The following is a 17,621-nucleotide window of genomic DNA, read 5'->3' as shown; positions in this document are numbered from 1 at the left end:
CAAATCACGCAGTACACAGGTTTGCAGTCTAGCGTGGGAAGGCAAGGACTTACCTCCACCAAACTTGGACTGAAGGATCACTGGACTGTGGGAGTCACTTGGATAGAGTTCCTGTGTTCCAGGGACCACGCACGTCAGGATGAGAGGGGACCCAGAGGACCGGTGATGCAGTCTTTTGGTGCCTGCGTTAGCAGGGGGAAGATTCCGTCGACCCACGGGAGATTTCTTCTTGGCTTCTGGTGCAGGGTGAAGGCAGGTGACTCCCAGAGCATGCACCACCAGGAAACAGTCTAGAAAGCCATCAGGATGAGGCGCTACAATGTTGCTGGTAGTCGTCTTGCTACTGTGTTGCGGCTTCCTGGAGCAGTCAGCGGTCAATCCTTGGTAGAAGTCGAAGAGGGAGATGCAGAGGAACTCTGGTGAGCTCTTGCATTCGTTATCTGAAGAATTCTCCAAAGCAGAGACCCTAAATAACCAGAAAAGGAGGTTTGGCTACCAAGAAAGGAGGATTGGCTACCAAGAAAGGTAAAAGCCCATCAGAGGGGGTCTCTGATGTCACCTGCTGGCACTGGACACTCAGAGCAGTCCAGTGTGCCCCCAACACCACTGTTTCCAAGATGGCAGAGGTCTGGGACACACTGGAGGAGCTCTGGGCACCTCCCCTGGGAGGTACTGGTCAGGGGAGTGGTCACTCCCCTTTCCTTTGTCCAGTTTCGCTCCAGAGCAGGGCTGGGGGATCCCTGAACCGGTGTAGACTGGCTTATGCAGAGATGGGCACCATCTGTGCCCATCAAAGCATTTCCAGAGGCTGGGGGAGGCTACTCCTCCCCAGCCCTTCACACCTATGTCCAAAGGGAGAGGGTCTCTCAGGGGAAATCCTTTGTTCTGCCTTCCTGGGCCAGGGCTGCCTGGACCCCAGGAGGGCAGAATCCTGTCTGAGGGGTTGGCAGCAGCAGCAGCTGCAGTGGAAACCCTGGAAAGGCTGTATGGCAGTACCCGGGTTCTGTGCTAGAGACCCGGGGGATCATGGAATTGTCCCCCCAATACCAGAATGGTATTGGGGTGACAATTCTATGATCTTAGACATGTTACATGGCCATGTTCGGAGTTACCATTGTGACGCTATACATAGGTCGTGACCTATGTATAGTGCACACGTGTAATGGTGTCCCCGCACTCACAAAGTCTGGGGAATTTGCCCTGAACAATGTGGGGGCACCTTGGCTAGTGCCAGGGTGCCCACACACTAAGTAACTTTGCACCAAACCTTCACCAGGTGAAGGTTAGACATATAGGTGACTCATAAGTTACTTAAGTGCAGTGGTAAATGGCTGTGAAATAACGTGGACGTTATTTCACTCAGGCTGCAGTGGCAGGCCTGTGTAAGAATTGTCAGAGCTCCCTATGGGTGGCAAAAGAAATGCTGCAGCCCATAGGGATCTCCTGGAACCCCAATACCCTGGGTACCTTAGTACCATATACTAGGGAATTATAAGGGTGTTCCAGTATGCCAGTGTGAATTGGTGAAATTGGTCACTAGCCTGTTAGTGACAAATTTAGAAAGCAGAGAGAGCATAACCACTGAGGTTCTGGTTAGCAGAGCCTCAGTGAGACAGTTAGGCACCACACAGGGAACACATACTAGGAGTACTGGGGTCCTGCCTGGCAGGATCCCCGTGACACAAGGGCTAAAACATACATACAGTGAAATTGGGGGTAACATGCCAGGCAAGATGGTACTTTCCTACAAGGAGTGATCGAGTAGTGTGGTGGTCTTCAGATTGTGTTAGGTTTAATATTTTTCTCCAGAAGGAACTCTCTTCTTTTAGATTACCATTCACCTTCTAGGAGAACTTGTGAGATGCTTTCAGTTAGAAGGCATTCTGTCTGAGAGGTCTTGTCCCATCCCTGGCTTCCGTCATGCAAGTCCAACAAGTCTAATCTTGCCACCGTGAAGTTTCTTCGATCATTTTGATTTCATCCTCAGCCTTTTTTTTCAGAAGGTCTAAGCATCAGTTGTCATGTCAGTGTTCCTTTTACTCAAAGGTTTAGCCACAGGTTTTTTTTTAAGACATCCTTAAAATGCTGAATCCATAAGGCTTATGAGATTTTGAACTCAGGCCAGTGGATCTTTTCTGAGGACCCCTCAACCCACCTTCTTCCAGAAGTATTTTTGTATTCAGCAGCAACTTGAGTTCCTTTCATTTCTCTTTGATTAATTCAGGTTTCTGTTTTCGGTCATGGTATGCTTTCCTCAAGTTTTTTTGTAATCTTTTGGAGTGTCTATAGTCCGTCCAGCTGCTGCAACTATTCCTTTTTCTTTAGGGCACACTCTTCGACATCCCAGGTACACAGAGCTAGACTACGCCTCAGCCTGTGTCTTTGGGAAGGTTCCTCCTTGGTGCTTCCGAGGTACATTGGGCTAACATTTCTGTTGTCACTTTGAAGAGGACAACTTTCTCATCTGTGATTACTCCTGGTGGTGAGCAATGATTATTTTCGACATGGTTTAAAAATCTTTGAGCAGTGTGGTTTCCGGAAGGTTTATCCACTCTGGCCCCATGTTGCAGAGAGAATATGTGTCCCACTGTGCTACAGGTGTGGCCTAGTGACAGTGTCATACAGGACATTCAGATACTGCATGTCTGAGACACAAGAACAGTGATCCCAAGAAAGGTAAAAAAGTGAAGTGGGTGCAACGCTTGAAATATCACCAACTGGGTATTATTCAAGGTTGCCTTCCAGCCAATCGTTTCTTTTGCCAACTATGCCACGTCTGACAGGGATAATCCATATGCAGATAAGCATTGGTCCCAATTCAATAGGTGCAGTCCAGCCTGTACTGCCAGGCCTGACCCCCTCTGAACAGAAGAATAAGTAACCCCAGGCATGCTTCATCCTCATTCATCGTCATCATTGAGGCACAACTTGAGTCCTATGAACTGCAATGTGGCCCAGAGTAATTACCAGTGGCTGAGATTTATTCAGGCATTTCACCCATGACTATGTTTCTCACTGTTATCGCTGAGGCAGGCCAGGTGACAGCCTGATAGTGCAGGAGAAGCAAGTGTTGCCTCAATGCTAGGCCTGCGGTTATCTGGCAAGAGGAACAAAGGGCCGCACAGTGCATGTGAAGACATGTATGCTTCAGAATCACCCTCCACTCTAATGAATGCAGGTCTGTGTGCCAGGCGGTCACTGGGCAAGTACTCCAAAGTGAGAGGAAGCCCTGCACTAAGACCATATACTAAGAAAGTGGAATGGGATATACAGTCCCCCACCCAAGGATGTGGAGTTGTTAGAGGGGAGTTGGAGGAACTAGGAACCCAAAGAAGGGAGTACCAGAGTGACCCCCAGCGACCAGGAGATCAGAGGTAAGTACCTTGTCCTCCCAAGGACCAACAGGAGGACTTGGAAAAAGGATTGTGCAAGAACAGGAACAGACAGGAAGAAACCAAAGGTGGATTCAGGTAGAAGAGGACCTGAAAAGAAGGGGATAGAGTCCATTCCACGGTGGAGTGTCGAGTGAGAGAAGGATGGGTAGTAGCTCCTGCTGAGGATAATGAACCAGGTCGACGGGGGAAGAAGACCAGCTGTGGAGCCCAGGAGCTGAAGAGGGGTCCTTGGAGCAGTGCAGATGGTGCCCCATGTCAATTGTTGGGCTGCAGATGGTTAGTGGTTTTGGAGAACCACCAACAAGCCTTGGCAAATGCAAGAGACACAAAAGAAGAGTTGCAAGGCTGAAGAGGACCAGGAAGGCCCAGGGGACTTGAACCAGGGAGGGGAGTCCGAGGTGACCCTCAGTAGTTGGGAGAGCCAACAGAAGCAGACCCAGCCCCCACAAGCAACCCACTGGCAGCAGGCACAGTAAGTCGCAGTGAGGCTCAGTCAGCACACCTGAACAGGAGTCCCACGTTGCTGGAGCATCAGAGAGGAGACGGTGCTGGGGGCTGGGGCTACATGGAGCCTGAGGACCCCTTGGTGCAGGAGACAACAAGCCTTGGTAGCTGCAAGAGTTGCGGTGCAAAGGGGTACTATCCTGCAAGGAGAGGCAAGGGCTTACCAGCTCCCAAGTTGGCTAGCAGGCACCTGTGTTGCAGGATCCACGCGGTTCCAGAGGAGAGCAGATCCACGCAGCCGGTCGTCATTGCAGTTGGTGCCTGCAGTTGCAGGGGAGTGACTCCTTCACTCCATGGTAGATTCCTTCTTGCTTTTTGGTGCAGGCTGAAGTCTTGCCAACCTCAGAGGATGCACAGCCGGGGAAATGTTGCAGAAGCTGGAAGAAGCCGTGGAAACAATGTTGCAAAACAGAGTCATAGATGGAGTTGCAGATTGTTGGTTCCTGAAGAGTTCAGTTGCTGTTCTTTTGGCCAGAACATAAAGTAAACGACGCAGAGGCGTCCTGATGGAATCTTGCACGTTGGGTCTGGGGACCCACCCTCAAGAGAGTCCCTAAATAGCCCTAAAAGGGGGTTTGCTCACCTAGTAAGGTGATCACCTATCAAGAGGGGTCTGTGACGTCACCTGCCTGACCTGGTGATTCAGATGCTCCCAGGGGCCTCTGCACATCTTGGTTTCAAGATGACAGACTCAAGTGGCCACCTGGAGGAGCTCTGGGCACCACCACTGGGATGGGGATGGACAGGGGAGTGGTCACTCCCCTTTCCTTTGTCCAGTTTCGTGCCAGAGCAGAGATTGGGATCCCTGTGCTGGTGCAAACCGGGTTATGCAAGGATGGCTTGGGGAGGCTACCCCTCCCAAGCCATGTAACACCTATTTCAAAGGGAGAGGGTGTTGCCCCCCTCTCCCAAAGGAAAACCTTTGTTCTGCCTTCCTGGGCTTGAGCGTAAACCCCTCTGCAGGATGGCAGCAGTGCGGGTTGCCTGGGAAAAGCCTGCAAACTGGTAGAAGCAAAGCTGGGAGTCCTCTAAGGAGCCCCCAGAGTGCATGGAATCATACAACCAATACTGGCAACAGTGTTGGGGAAGGATTCTGACATGTTAGATACCAAACATGCCCAGGTTCGGAATTACCATTATGTAGCTGGACACAGGTAATGGCCTGTGTCCAGTACCCAGGTAAAATGGCTTCCCCTCACTTACGAAGTCCAGTGCAATGGAACTGGAGTTCGTAGGGGCACCTCTGCTCATGCAGGGGTGCCCTCACACACAGGCACTTGCCTAGGAGGGCCTAACATAGGGGTGACTTAGTGACCTGGTGCAGTGACCTGTAGTGAAATGGTGCATGCACCTTTTCACGCAGGCTGCAATGGCAGGCCTGCAGACACATTTTGCATTGGCTCCCATGGGTGGCACAATACATGCTGCAGCCCATGGGGAACTCCTAGTGCCCCAATGCCCTGGGTACCTTGGTACCATATACTAGAGAGTTATAAGGGGGCACCAGTATGTCAATTGTGGGGTGTACAAAGTCAGAAGCAACCAAATTTGAAGGGCGAGAGCACAGTCACTGTGGTCCTGGTTAGAAAGATCCCAGTGAAAATAGTCTAAGCATACTGATAGCAAGCAAAAAGTGGGGGTAACCATGCCAAAAAGAGTAGACTTTCCTACAAGCCCCTCAAGTCAAACTTGAGTTGTGCAAGAGGCTGCGGCTAGCTAAGCTTCAGTAACACAAATGCTACGTAGACCCAAACTGGTTTCACTTCCCATGAGTCTGTTAGGTGACACCACCCCCGGCCACCCAACACCAGTTTGAAACCTAGAACCCACAGGACCAGTGTCACAGACACCCAGAGGCAAAGGGACAGACCCCATGGACACTGTTTCAGACACCCAGAGACAGAGGCTACAGGTACAGTGTTACAGACACCCATATAGACCCCCTCATGCAGACACCCAGAGGCATGTCCAAGAGCACAGTGTACAGACACCCAGAGAATGAGTCCACAGGCACAGTGTTACAGACACCCAGAGGACCACAGGACCAGTGTCAAAGACACCCAGAGGGAAAGGGACAGACCCCATGGACACAGTTAGACACCCAGAGACAGAGGCTACAGGTACAGTGTTATAGAAACCCAGAGACAGACCCCAGCTTAGTCAAACACCCAGAGGAAGGCCCCTTGAGACGTGTCCAAGAGCACTATGTTACAGACACCCAGAGAAGGAGTCCACACGCAGAATGTTAGACACTCAGACAGAGACCACAGGACCAGTGTCACAGACACCCACAAGCAAATGGACAGACCCCTTGGGCACTGTTACAGACACCCGGAGAAAGAGGCTACAGGTACAGTGTTACAGACACCCAGAGACAGTCTCCCCTTTAGACAAAGACCAAGAGACACACGTCCCTTCAGGCACATCCACAGACACCCAGAGACCGAGGCTCAGCCAAAGAACCATAGACAGAAACCCACAGCCAAAGGCCCAGAGGTAGACACCCACAGGTACAGTGTCACATCCAGAGAGAGGCTACAGGCACAGACCTAGAGATAGGTATCTAGAGACACGCCCAAAGGAGCAATGTACAGACTGCCATAGACAGAGGCCCACAGGTAGTCATCCATAGACCGAGGCTCACGGTACAGTGTTACAGACACCAAGAGACAGACTCCCCCCCCCCGAGCAAAGCCCCAGGTCCAAATTATCTATGGCACTGTTACATGAAAGCAGAGGCTGTTGGTAACTACCCAGAATTAGACACCCACAAACAAAGATGTAGAAATAGACATGCAGTGTTGCAGGAACCTAAAGCACACAGCACACACCCTTACATGGTGTTACAGACACCCAAAGGTACACACCCTTGTGCATAGTGTTACAGACACCCAGAGTTAGACACCCTTGGGCACAGGGTTACAGACACCCAAAGGTATACACCCACAGACATCCAGGAGGTACACACCCACAGGCACAGTGTTACAGACACCCAGAGGTATATACCCACAGGCACAGTGTTAGACACCTAGAGGTATACAACCACAGGCACAGCGTCCTAGACACCCAGACGTATATACCCTCAGACTACAGACCCACAGCACAGTGTTACAGACATGGAGTCAGATACCCAAAGGTATCCACACTCAAGCACAGTGGTACAGATACCCAGAGACAGACCCTCAGAAACAGTGTGTTACAGACACCCAGATGTACACATCCACAGCACAGTGTTACACACACCCAGGTATGCCCCCTCAGGCACAGGTTTACAGACACCCAGAGGTACATACCCACAGCACAGTGTTACAGACACCCAGAAATAGACAGCCACAGGCTCAGTGTTAGACACCCAGGGATGCCCTCTCAGGCCCAGTGTTACAGACACCCAGTGGTAGATATCCACAGCACAGTGTTACAGACACCTACCTTGTAATAAATATCCTGGAAAAGGACGGGAAAGGTGAACTCTGTGTCTTCTGAAGGGGACAAGGAGCAGCGGACCAGAGTATCATCCTGTAAATGAAGCACAGGTTGTTATGGGACATACACGCAGGGATTGTGCGTGCACACACACACACACACACACACACAGAGACACACACACACATGCATGCATACACAGACACGGACACAGACACAGAGAGACACACTGTAGGAGGCTGGCTCTCTATGTAGTGTACAATCCTAGGCACACTGTGCAGGGGGTCCAGGCAACCACACGTTGGTTTCCAGAGGTAAAAATCATATCAGCTAATGCTCCAATTTTTAAGGTAGCTGGTCAAGCAGTTAGGCTAATCCAGGAGATGAGCTAAGCATTTGTTGTACTCGCAGTATCAATCATGCATCCCAATCATGCATCTCACACACACAATGAATAACTCGAGACAAAATTTATAAAAATACTAAGATCAAGATGGTTAAGATATGTTAAGTACTTTTTGAGTTATGATTTTTCAAAGTTTTAATAAAGTTAGTCTTTCTGGGGGTTATCACGCACCATAGGAATCAAAGGAAGGCCACCTATTAAAATGCATATAAAATCACACAGATGAGTTACCAGTCTCTTCTTTTGCAGGATGGTCGATGGGAATGGTGGGCACCCCATGCCAGCTGGAGAGTGTTGGGCAGCTCCTGGTTCCGGCGGGAGCAGTGCTGAAACGTCTATTGGCACAGGCTCAGGGCCACTTGGAGGGGCCACCTGGAAAAGGAGATGGTTTGCAGAGTTAAAGGTGGTGCTTCAGGGTTCCCTTGGGCTGTTGAGGTTGCAAGGGGTTAGGGACCTGTGGCCCCCAGCTGGTTCCGCGATGCACGGCTTAGGGCGGCCAGATGCAAGGTAAGTTGGAGGTCTTGGAGGCTGTGCGCAAAGGAGCCCTTTGGAGCTGGAGGTAAGTCTTCTTACAGGGGCCTTGCAGGATGATGAGGGCGCTCTGATGGGAGGTCCAGGGTGTTCCTGAAGTCCCTCGAATGGGGCTTCCACCTGGTCCAGTTGCAGCTCTGGGTGAGCTGTTTTTGCTGTTGTCCAATGTGTACTGACCAGTACCTGGGGTATTGGCACAAGTCTGCCACGTGAGATCGCAGTGCCACCAAGTTGGCACACTTGTAGGTCTTGTCCGGGCTGTCGGTGTATTGATGGGTCCAGCTGCGACATCCGGTTGCAGAGATATCGTCCGGTCGGTGAAGTGAACCTCTCTGGTTTGCTGATTCTTTTTAGGTTTCTTTAGTTTCTTGAGTGGTGCCTACACTCAGGAGGGAGATATCAAGTTATTTGAGGAGCCTGGAGGTCCTCTGGGGCTTTTGAAGTTGGTCCGATGGTCAGCTCCTCTGCAGCAGCGATTGTCGGGACTCTGGTACAGCAAGCAGGGGTCTTGGAGACTCTTCTGGTGCAGCAGGTCCTCTGTTCTCCTGCTGTCGGGGTCTTTGGTGCGGTCTTGTTTTCTTCCTGATTAATCTGATTTCTTGGTCTAGGGGAGCACACTAAATACTGAACTTAGTGGATGTTTTAGGGGGAACCTGGTAGTGCCCAATGGGACACTTACCCTTGGGTGGCTACACCCACTACAGTGACCACTTCCTGTGGGAAGGGTGACTACCCTAAACCTCACTGGCTATTTTCCTGCCATCCAACATGGAGTAAAATGAAATGGAGGGCCCACTTCGCCTGCAAGCCCCTAAGGGGTGCATGCTCAGCGAGACCCCTCCTCCTACCCTCTGTGTGGTTTCCCACCTTTGCTCCCACCAAAAGTGGGGGCTGACAAAGGGGGAAGCCTTCTGCTGCTGGCAGCAAGCCTGGGGGCTCGAGTTTCAAGGACAGTAGTCCTTTGAAGCTCACCGCCAGGAGAAGGCACATTCCTGAGGGAGGGGGTGTTAACTCCTCCACCCAGGAAGGGCATTGTCTCATAAACCGGAGAGACAGGGCTCTCCCCAAAGGTTTGTGTATTGGCTGTCTGGAGGTGGCATGCTGGATGGAACCAGTCAGCAACCATGCCTCTAAGGTGACCCCTTGGTACATTTAGGGATAAATCAAATACTGGTACCAGTTTGGATTTATCATCCTGAGTTGTTTGATACCAAACACCACAGGGTGCAGAGTGGCTATTATGTAGCTGGGGAACTCTTGGTTGACCAGTGTCCAGTACATGTACTTAAAATGGCTGCTCTGTTCAGTCACTATGCCTTCGGTTTGTCAAGGACACAGTGGGGGCATATTGCTCATGCAACTATGCCCTCACATATAGTATGGTGCACCCTGCCTTAGGGCGGAAAGGCCTGCCAGAGGGGTGACTTACACATAACATATGCAGTGTAGGGTAGACAGGGCACACAGGGAGTGTGCCATGTCGAATTTGTTCTTTTTAGGTTGAGGAAATTCGATTTTTAATACGATCGTATCGACCCGCCATTTTGTGGCCCGCCGCCATTTTATGTTGCCTTCACTCAGGCAGCACAGCGAACGAAGTCCATTCTGCCTTTTCTGCTTATTCTGCAACATGGTGTTCAAAACAGCCTTCTGCCTCTATCTTTACAAGACTGGTATTAAGGTCTGACCGAGTACACTAATCCCTGTCTGGTTTTCTAATCCTTGTTTCAACTATCTGTAGGCTCACACTATTCTCCGCCGATCTTATCTTATCGTCTGGCCTTCGCTGTCCTTTGCTAGTATTCTCTCATTTCACAACTGTCCTCCAAACGCACATAAACTTATCGCACCACATGCAACTTCGTTGTGGATCGGTTAATGAATTAGTTCAAGGGAGGGGTGACAAACACAGCTGGAGGGGAGGCAACCTTAAGTCACTTGATACTTTGTTCTGTCTTGTTTTCCGACATTTCTATTGACTCTGTTCTATCTTTACATCATTCTTACTGGCTCCTTTCTATGTGTTCTGGGAGTATATGTAGTTAATAAATGTTTTTATACGGTATATAAGATTGTGCGCCACAAAGTAAAGTGGCAGTCTCCTGAGAACATACCTTGTGTACTTCTTGGACAACTGTACTAGCTGCAGCTAATAAAATCTGATCTTTTACGCCTGACAGAGTGTCCCGTGTCTCTGTTAGTTGAGGCAGGTGAATCCAAGGAGATTTTAGGCGTACCCTGCGCCGCCAGGCCCAAAAGGTTCTGGTTCTTCAACTGGCGCCCAACGTGGGGCGGCTTCAGCGGTACCGGGTTCTGCCTGAAGGTCGTGAGGAACCCCGCAAGAAAATTCTGGAGGAATCGCGAGCCACGTCAAGCGACCCCTGTATGTTGAAGTGGTCCGAAGGTCTTTTTCAGCGCGGTTACTCCTTCCTGACGGCTACTGACGACTGCTGCCCTGACTGCCGCCCTGCCTTGGCCCTTTCTTTGATGATGTATGGTAAAGCGAGACGATAGACGGGCCTCTGTTGGTGTAAGAAGACATCCTTAGTTAAGTATTTGGTGGGTCGCGCCCACAAATTTTGGTCTTTGTTTTGTCCTTAGGTCCTTAGATTTGGCCATTGCAGTGGCCAAAGCCGAGGGGTAAGTGCATTTGTGCTGTGTAAACTGAAAGTTTTACCCCCTTGATGTTTGTGAACAGCCAGTAAAAATCGTGAGATGTCTGGTCTGACTAAGTTTGGAAAACTTTGTTGCTTTGGTTGTAATAGGGACTCCCAGCTTGAGGACTCCTGTCCGATTCCTTCGGTTGGAACTCCCACATATGAGCTCTATTCTAAACATGGTGTTGGTCCTATTGCCTTTAATAAGACATGGACCCGATATACAAAGAAAGATGGTGTTTTAAAATGGCCAGAAAATGGTAGTTTCGAAACTGATGTGCTAGATAATTTAGAAGCAACGTTATTTAAAAGAAAAGCCCGGCCGGCAATGTTTGACTCTTTTCGCCTTTGGCGTAAGGAAGCCAAACAGAGAGAAATTAAACAAGCGAAACGAGATAGGAAAACACAGGGAATGACGATTATACAGGCTGCTCAGCAATTCAAAGATGATGAAATAGATCATGCAATGGAAATTTCAGACAGACAGCATCGAATGGCAATAGATAAATGCTATCCGACGTTGCCTATCTCTTCCCTTGATAAAAGAAAAGATTTTGAGGAAGATTCCTTAATGTCCCACTTATTGAAATTGCCTCCGCCCTATGTACAAGGTGCTAATGCACCCCCGATGTTACAGCCTGTTCAGCCGCCAGTTGTGCTTCCGCCTGCTCCAGCTTTTCCACATTTGCCTCCTCAAGTATTGCCTATGCCAGCTTTGCCTTTAACTCCTTTGCCTTCTGCTCCTTTGGCAATTCCTAATGCTCCTTTAGTTGATTCACCTAATACCTTGTCCCCTATCCTTATGTCAAATTCTCCATCTATGCTTAAGCGATTTACCGATACTGTCTCTGGTCTCTTATCACCTTTCTTTGAAGCTTTAAATGTGTCTCCAGCTTTTTCTCGAAGACAGTCTCGTAGTCAATTCCCAGACTCCGAAGAGCGAGAAAAATTGGACTCACTTGCTTGTAGATGGATCAAGAAGGGTCCCCAATATAGTACGTCTGATATTATGTCCACCTTTCTGCAATGGAATGCACCTACGCAGAGATATGTTTTTAAAGTTATGTGCGATACTCTCGCTAAAGAATGGGAGGATATGAATTTGGGTTCGGTCCCACAGGATCTGTTAGATGTTCAGGCTGACTTTGACAAAGGACTTATTGTGGGTCCTAAGGTTGAAAACGCTGTCAGAACACTTATTTCTTTCAGATCCCTATTGTTCTCACAGACTTTTCCTGATTCTGATCCTTCAGTTAGGACAGCACTGAAAAACTATCCCATGAGAGAGGTTTCTCCAATATGGAAGGAAGAAGTTGCAGCAGCAGGTGCTAATCCAGCTACTCCTGCGCATTTTCAGCGCATATGGATACATGTCCCCTGGAAAAGGTCTGAAGTTTTAGCACTTAAACAGTCACTACCAGATTCACGCAAAAATCCTGCTGGTTACTATAAAGAGTTGTCGCAAACAGTTGATGCATGTACTATGAATCTAGCAGATATTGACATGTTGATGGGAAATGTAGTTCCACAGACAATATGGGCTAAAATTCGTAGAGAGGATCACGCTCAAGAATTAGGCGGCGATTGGAACGCTATTATTGCCGCAGATAGAGGTCAAGTAGGTGGTGCAAAGCCCGACGCTTTGATCTCAGAACTCCCTGGTAGGATTATTACATTAATGAAAACAATGATGCCTGCTTTGAGAGTTAATTGGGATAAGCTAGCAGCATGTAAACAAAAGAAAGATGAAAGTGTTTCCGATTTCTTTACCCGATTCGAGGAGACATTCATTGATCACAGTGGTCAAGATATGGCTACAGAAGGGGGACAGCGATTATTTGTGGATAAGTTCGTATATAACTTGCTTCCTGAACTATCACACAAGCTAAAAGACTCCGAGAGTTCATGGGCAGTTTCTTCTTCCGCCCAGATATTGGCTACTGCACAATATTATGAAAATAGAGACAAAGAAGAAAGGGAAAAACAAGAGAAAAAGACGAAAGAATTAAAAACTAAAGTTCTCTTACAACAGGCTTATCCTCCTCGTTATGTTCAGCCTCAGTTTCAACAGCCTCCGCAGTTTCAGAGGTTGTATCAAAAGCCTGAACCATTCATTCCAAGACCTTTGCTAGGTCCCAATCAATGTGCTTATTGTAGGGAGGAAGGTCATTTTAAGAACAGTTGTCCGGCATTGTTGCAGCGTAATGGAGCAACATCTGCTTCACGAGGTCGTGGTGGTCCTCAGTCAGCAAATAGAGGTAGAGGTCGAGGTGTGTTAACCCAAGGGCAGCGTTCTTTTGTTCCTCCAAATTCCGGAAATTACTTTGACCAGCAAAATGTTAGGTCTACACAGTATTACAGTGAGGATCAGTATATTGAAGGAGGGAATGAAAGTCTTCATTTTGAATAGGACAGCCATGGACAAAGTAAGGGGGTTACGTCAATTCCAGTGGATCAGAATGGACCTTATGTTAATGTCACTACAATGGGTGTTTCAGAGCCATTTCTTTTAGATACTGGTGCCATGAGAAGCTCTATCATTCATTCTAAACTCCCTGGCGCACCTTTGTCTGGCTTAACGAATGTATCTGTAGGATTTTCTGGCGCCCCTGTTCGCAATCCAGTTTCTTGCCCTTTGCCTGTTTCAATAGGCCCTTATGATTTAGAAGCTTCGCTTCTTCTGACGAATGGTTGTGGTGAAAATCTGTTGGGTTTAGATCTATTAAAAAGAATGCATGCTACGATATATTGTTCACCTTCTGGTGTATACCTCACTCTAGGACAGAAAATGACTAGTCCAATGTACTTATCAAAAGATCAATTCCCACCTGAATTGCTTTCTCTTCCCGAAACGCTTTGGGCTACGGGTCCGAATGACGTTGGTTGTCTTGAGATCCCACCTTATGTTGTTACTCTTAAGCCCAATGCTGAAATGCCACGTATTCCGCAATACAGAATCTCTACTGAAGGTGAGAAAGCACTTCTGGAAATTGTCCATGATTTGATTCAGAAGGGTGTGGTTGAGGAAACGAGAGGAAATATATGTAACAGTCCTGTTCTTCCGGTTCTTAAACGCACTGATCCTTCTCAGCCTCCTGTTTATCGTTTTGTAATTGATCTTCGGGAGGTAAACAAGATTGTCGTACCGCAGTTTCCTGTAGTCCCAGATATCACTGCTCTGTTGACGATGATACCTTCTACAGCAACTTGGTTTTCAGTTATCGATTTAAAGAATGCTTTCTTTAGTATTCCCATCGCCGAAGAGAGTAGAGATATTTTTGGTTTTTCCCTCGGAGGCCGAAGCTTCCGGTTTAAACGCGCACCTCAAGGTTATTGTGAAAGTCCCTCTGTTTACAGTCAAGCTCTAAAATGTCATCTTGATGCTTTTTCCTTACCGTCCGGTGCCGCTCTCATTCAGTACATGGATGACTTATTAGTTGCCGCTGATTCAGAGGAGATTTGCAAAAACGTGACCGTTGCACTGTTGCGTCATTTGTTTGATCTGAATCACAAGGTTTCTCCTTCTAAATTACAATATGTCTGTCGCGAGGTGACTTATTTGGGTCATCTCTTGTCAAAGGAGGGACGACGATTGACCCCCGAACGAATTCAGGCAATTGCACAAATGTCAGTGCCATCCACACAAAGAGAGGTACGTGCCTTTTTGGGCATTACTTCTTATTGTAGACAGTGGATTCCGAGTTTCTCTTTATTGGCTAAACCGCTGTTGGCGCTAACTTTAAAAGATACGCCTCAGCCTCTTCCGTGGACTGACGAATGTCAGAAGAGTTTTACTGATTTGCGTATTGCTTTGTGTTCTGCTCCTGTATTGGGTACTCCTGATTACAGTAAGCCCTTTACGCTCTATGTCCACGAAAGAGAGGGTTGTGCATTGTCAGTCTTAACGCAGCGTTTTGGAGATCAACAGCGACCATGCGCATATTTCTCAGCTACGTTAGATCCAGTAGCTAAAGCATTGCCTAGTTGTCTTAAGGCGACAGCGGCAGCAGCAATTTCTATTCGACAGTCTGCTGGAGTAGTGCTAGATAATACTCTCATTGTTATGGTGCCACATGCAGTGGATATTTTACTAAATAGGACAAAAACGCAGCATCTTACGAGTGCTCGGTTGTCCGGATATGAGCTGACGCTTTTGGCTAGTCACATACACATCAAACGATGTAATACCCTGAATCCAGCTACTTTGTTGCCTCTTCCAGAAGAGAGAGATGTCTCTGAACAGCATGATTGTTTTCTCCGTACTGAAGAAGAGACTAAGGGTAGAATTGACCTAAAAGACACGCCATTAGTGAATCCAGATGGAACACTATGGGTAGATGGTTCTTGTTTCAAGCTCCCGAATGGAGATACAGTTTCAGCCTACGCTATTACTACTTTGCATACGATTGTGGAGACAGCACGCATTAGACATAATTCAGCTCAGGCAGCTGAATTGATAGCCTTAACTAGAGCGTGTGTGTTATCCAAAGGAAAAAGAGTAAACGTGTACACTGATAGCCAATACGCTTTTGGTGTAGCGTTTAACTTTGGGCGTTTATGGAAGGAAAGAGGATTCTTTACTTCCCATGGTACTAAGATACAACATGGTCAATTAGTAACTGAACTTCTTGAGTCACTTACAATGCCTACTCAGATAGCGATCGTGAAGTGTAGTGCACACAAAAAGATTGTGGACGATGTTGGTCGAGGAAATGCATTTGCAGATGAGGTAGCGAAAAAGACAGCCAGAGACGACACAAGTCGAATGTATGTTGCAGGTCCCGCAAACTGCGTAAGAGAAAAGGGAATGTGTGAAGATACAGTAGAGAGTGTGAAATCAATTCAAGGAGAGGCTACGGAGAATGAGTTGAGAAAGTGGAAGGAAAGTACAGGAATGTTAGATGAGATGGGATGTTGGGTTGAATTATCAGAACATCAACGTTGGCTGTTACCAGATGCTTATGTACTACCTGTAGTTACTATGGCACATGGTCCAGCTCACCTAAGTGCAAAAGGAATATGTAAACTTCTGGCTCCAGTGTGGCAAAATGAGGGGATCCCAAAGTGTGCAAATAATGTAGTAAAACATTGTATTGTTTGCTTGATGTACAATCCGGGAAAGGGAACCCCAACTCCAGCAGGTCATTTTGCTCCTCCAACATATCCATTTGAGGTGTTGCAGATCGATTATATTCACATGCAACGATGCAACAACCTCAAATATGTTCTGGTGGTAGTATGTGCTTTTTCTAGATGGGTAGAAGCCTACCCTCTGAAGGACAATACTGCTTTATCAACTGCCAAAATACTTTTGAAAGAATTCTTCCCTAGGTTTGGTTTGCCGCGCATTGTCTGGAGTGACAATGGGAGCGAATTTGTGGGTCAAGTCATGCAAAAAGTTTGTGCAGGTCTTGGCATAAAACAGAAGTTCCACGCGGCGAATCACCCACAGTCGGCTGGTTTAGTAGAATGCTACAATGGAACCTTGAAGCTTAAAATTGCTAAGGTGCAAGCTAGCACAGGACTTAATTGGCCTGATGCTTTACCATTGGCTCTTCTGTCCACCAGAACAGCAGTACACTCTCGTTTGGGGCTTAGCCCTTACGAAGTGATATTTGGTCGCCCAGCTAATGTATGGGGAGTTCCTCGCCCTAAGAAATACTCAGACTTGCCATACCCGATGTTGATTGACTACTTGCATGACCTTACAACTAAATTGCGTGTTCTTCATCAACAGGTTCAGAGTGCTCTACCAGAGGCTTCCACAGACCCAGGTCATTCCATCCGACCAGGTGACTGGGTCTGCACGAAAAATTTCCAACGACAGAGAAATTTGGAGCCCAGATGGAGAGAGCCACGCCTGGTTCTTTTGACCACAAGAACAGCAGTTAAAGTCGAAGGAAAGAAAAACTGGGTGCATGCCGTGCACTGCAAGAAAGTGCCTTTGCCCTTGCCTTTCGATCAGTGGGTCCGTAGAGGCATCAGTGACTCTGAAAGTGAGAAAGTTCCGCAATTTGTACCATTCAGTGATGCACGTCTAATTGGAACACTTTCTGAGAAAGAGGACGACGACATCCTTCAAGAAGCAATACCATCGCATCGTCGCTTGAACACGACAAATCCAGGAACATTGTTTCAAAACCAGACTGCCTCTGGACAGGAACGCTATAATTTGAGACCAAGACCAAAGAACTTGTAACTTTCTCTCCTATGTAGTACTCTATCCCGGTTGCAGGGTCACAGTAGGAGTCTTAGTTACGACCTGAGTAAGTGGCAATAGGCCTGCAGGACCTCACAGTGTCATAGGACGGTAGATAATCGTAACTACAGTGATTGAGGAAGATTGCCGTGAGCATCCACTTAGAAAGATGGAGGCTACATTAGATAAAAGAGAAAGTAAAAATGTAAAGAATAATTGTAAAGAAATATATAGTCGTTGTAGTATTGCTCTATGCGTCATTATATTGTCGTGTATTCTTTTAGCATCTGTAAACTGGATCATTATTACTCTGCAGCAAAAAGTTGTCTCTTCTCCTACCTCTACATCTTCTTCGTCTATCTCTCCGCACCTATTCCACACTCTTCCCCAGCATGAACTCATCAGAAGAACTGAATACTTTAACAATTCCTTCGTCCAGTTGTTACATCAACATCAGTTAGTGATCAATACAACTGACTGTTGGGTGTGTGGACTCATACCACATA

General features: G+C 47.7%; 1 protein-coding gene across 3 annotated transcripts in view; it reads right to left on the bottom strand.

Moving 5' to 3' along the window:
• The window catches only part of LOC138268127 (CTD small phosphatase-like protein 3), a 173,666-nt gene that overhangs the window by 58,853 nt on the left and 97,192 nt on the right, over positions 1-17,621 (bottom strand). For all 3 annotated transcript variants that reach the window (XM_069217533.1, XM_069217536.1, XM_069217535.1), the window contains exon 7: positions 7,329-7,415. In XM_069217533.1, coding sequence (XP_069073634.1) covers positions 7,329-7,415 — 87 coding nt within the window. The remainder of the gene's footprint in view (positions 1-7,328; positions 7,416-17,621) is intronic.

This window comes from Pleurodeles waltl, chromosome 12 (genome assembly GCF_031143425.1).
Source record: "Pleurodeles waltl isolate 20211129_DDA chromosome 12, aPleWal1.hap1.20221129, whole genome shotgun sequence".
Classification (NCBI taxonomy): Eukaryota; Metazoa; Chordata; class Amphibia; order Caudata; family Salamandridae; genus Pleurodeles; species Pleurodeles waltl.
This window is presented reverse-complemented; position numbering and strand designations above follow the sequence as displayed.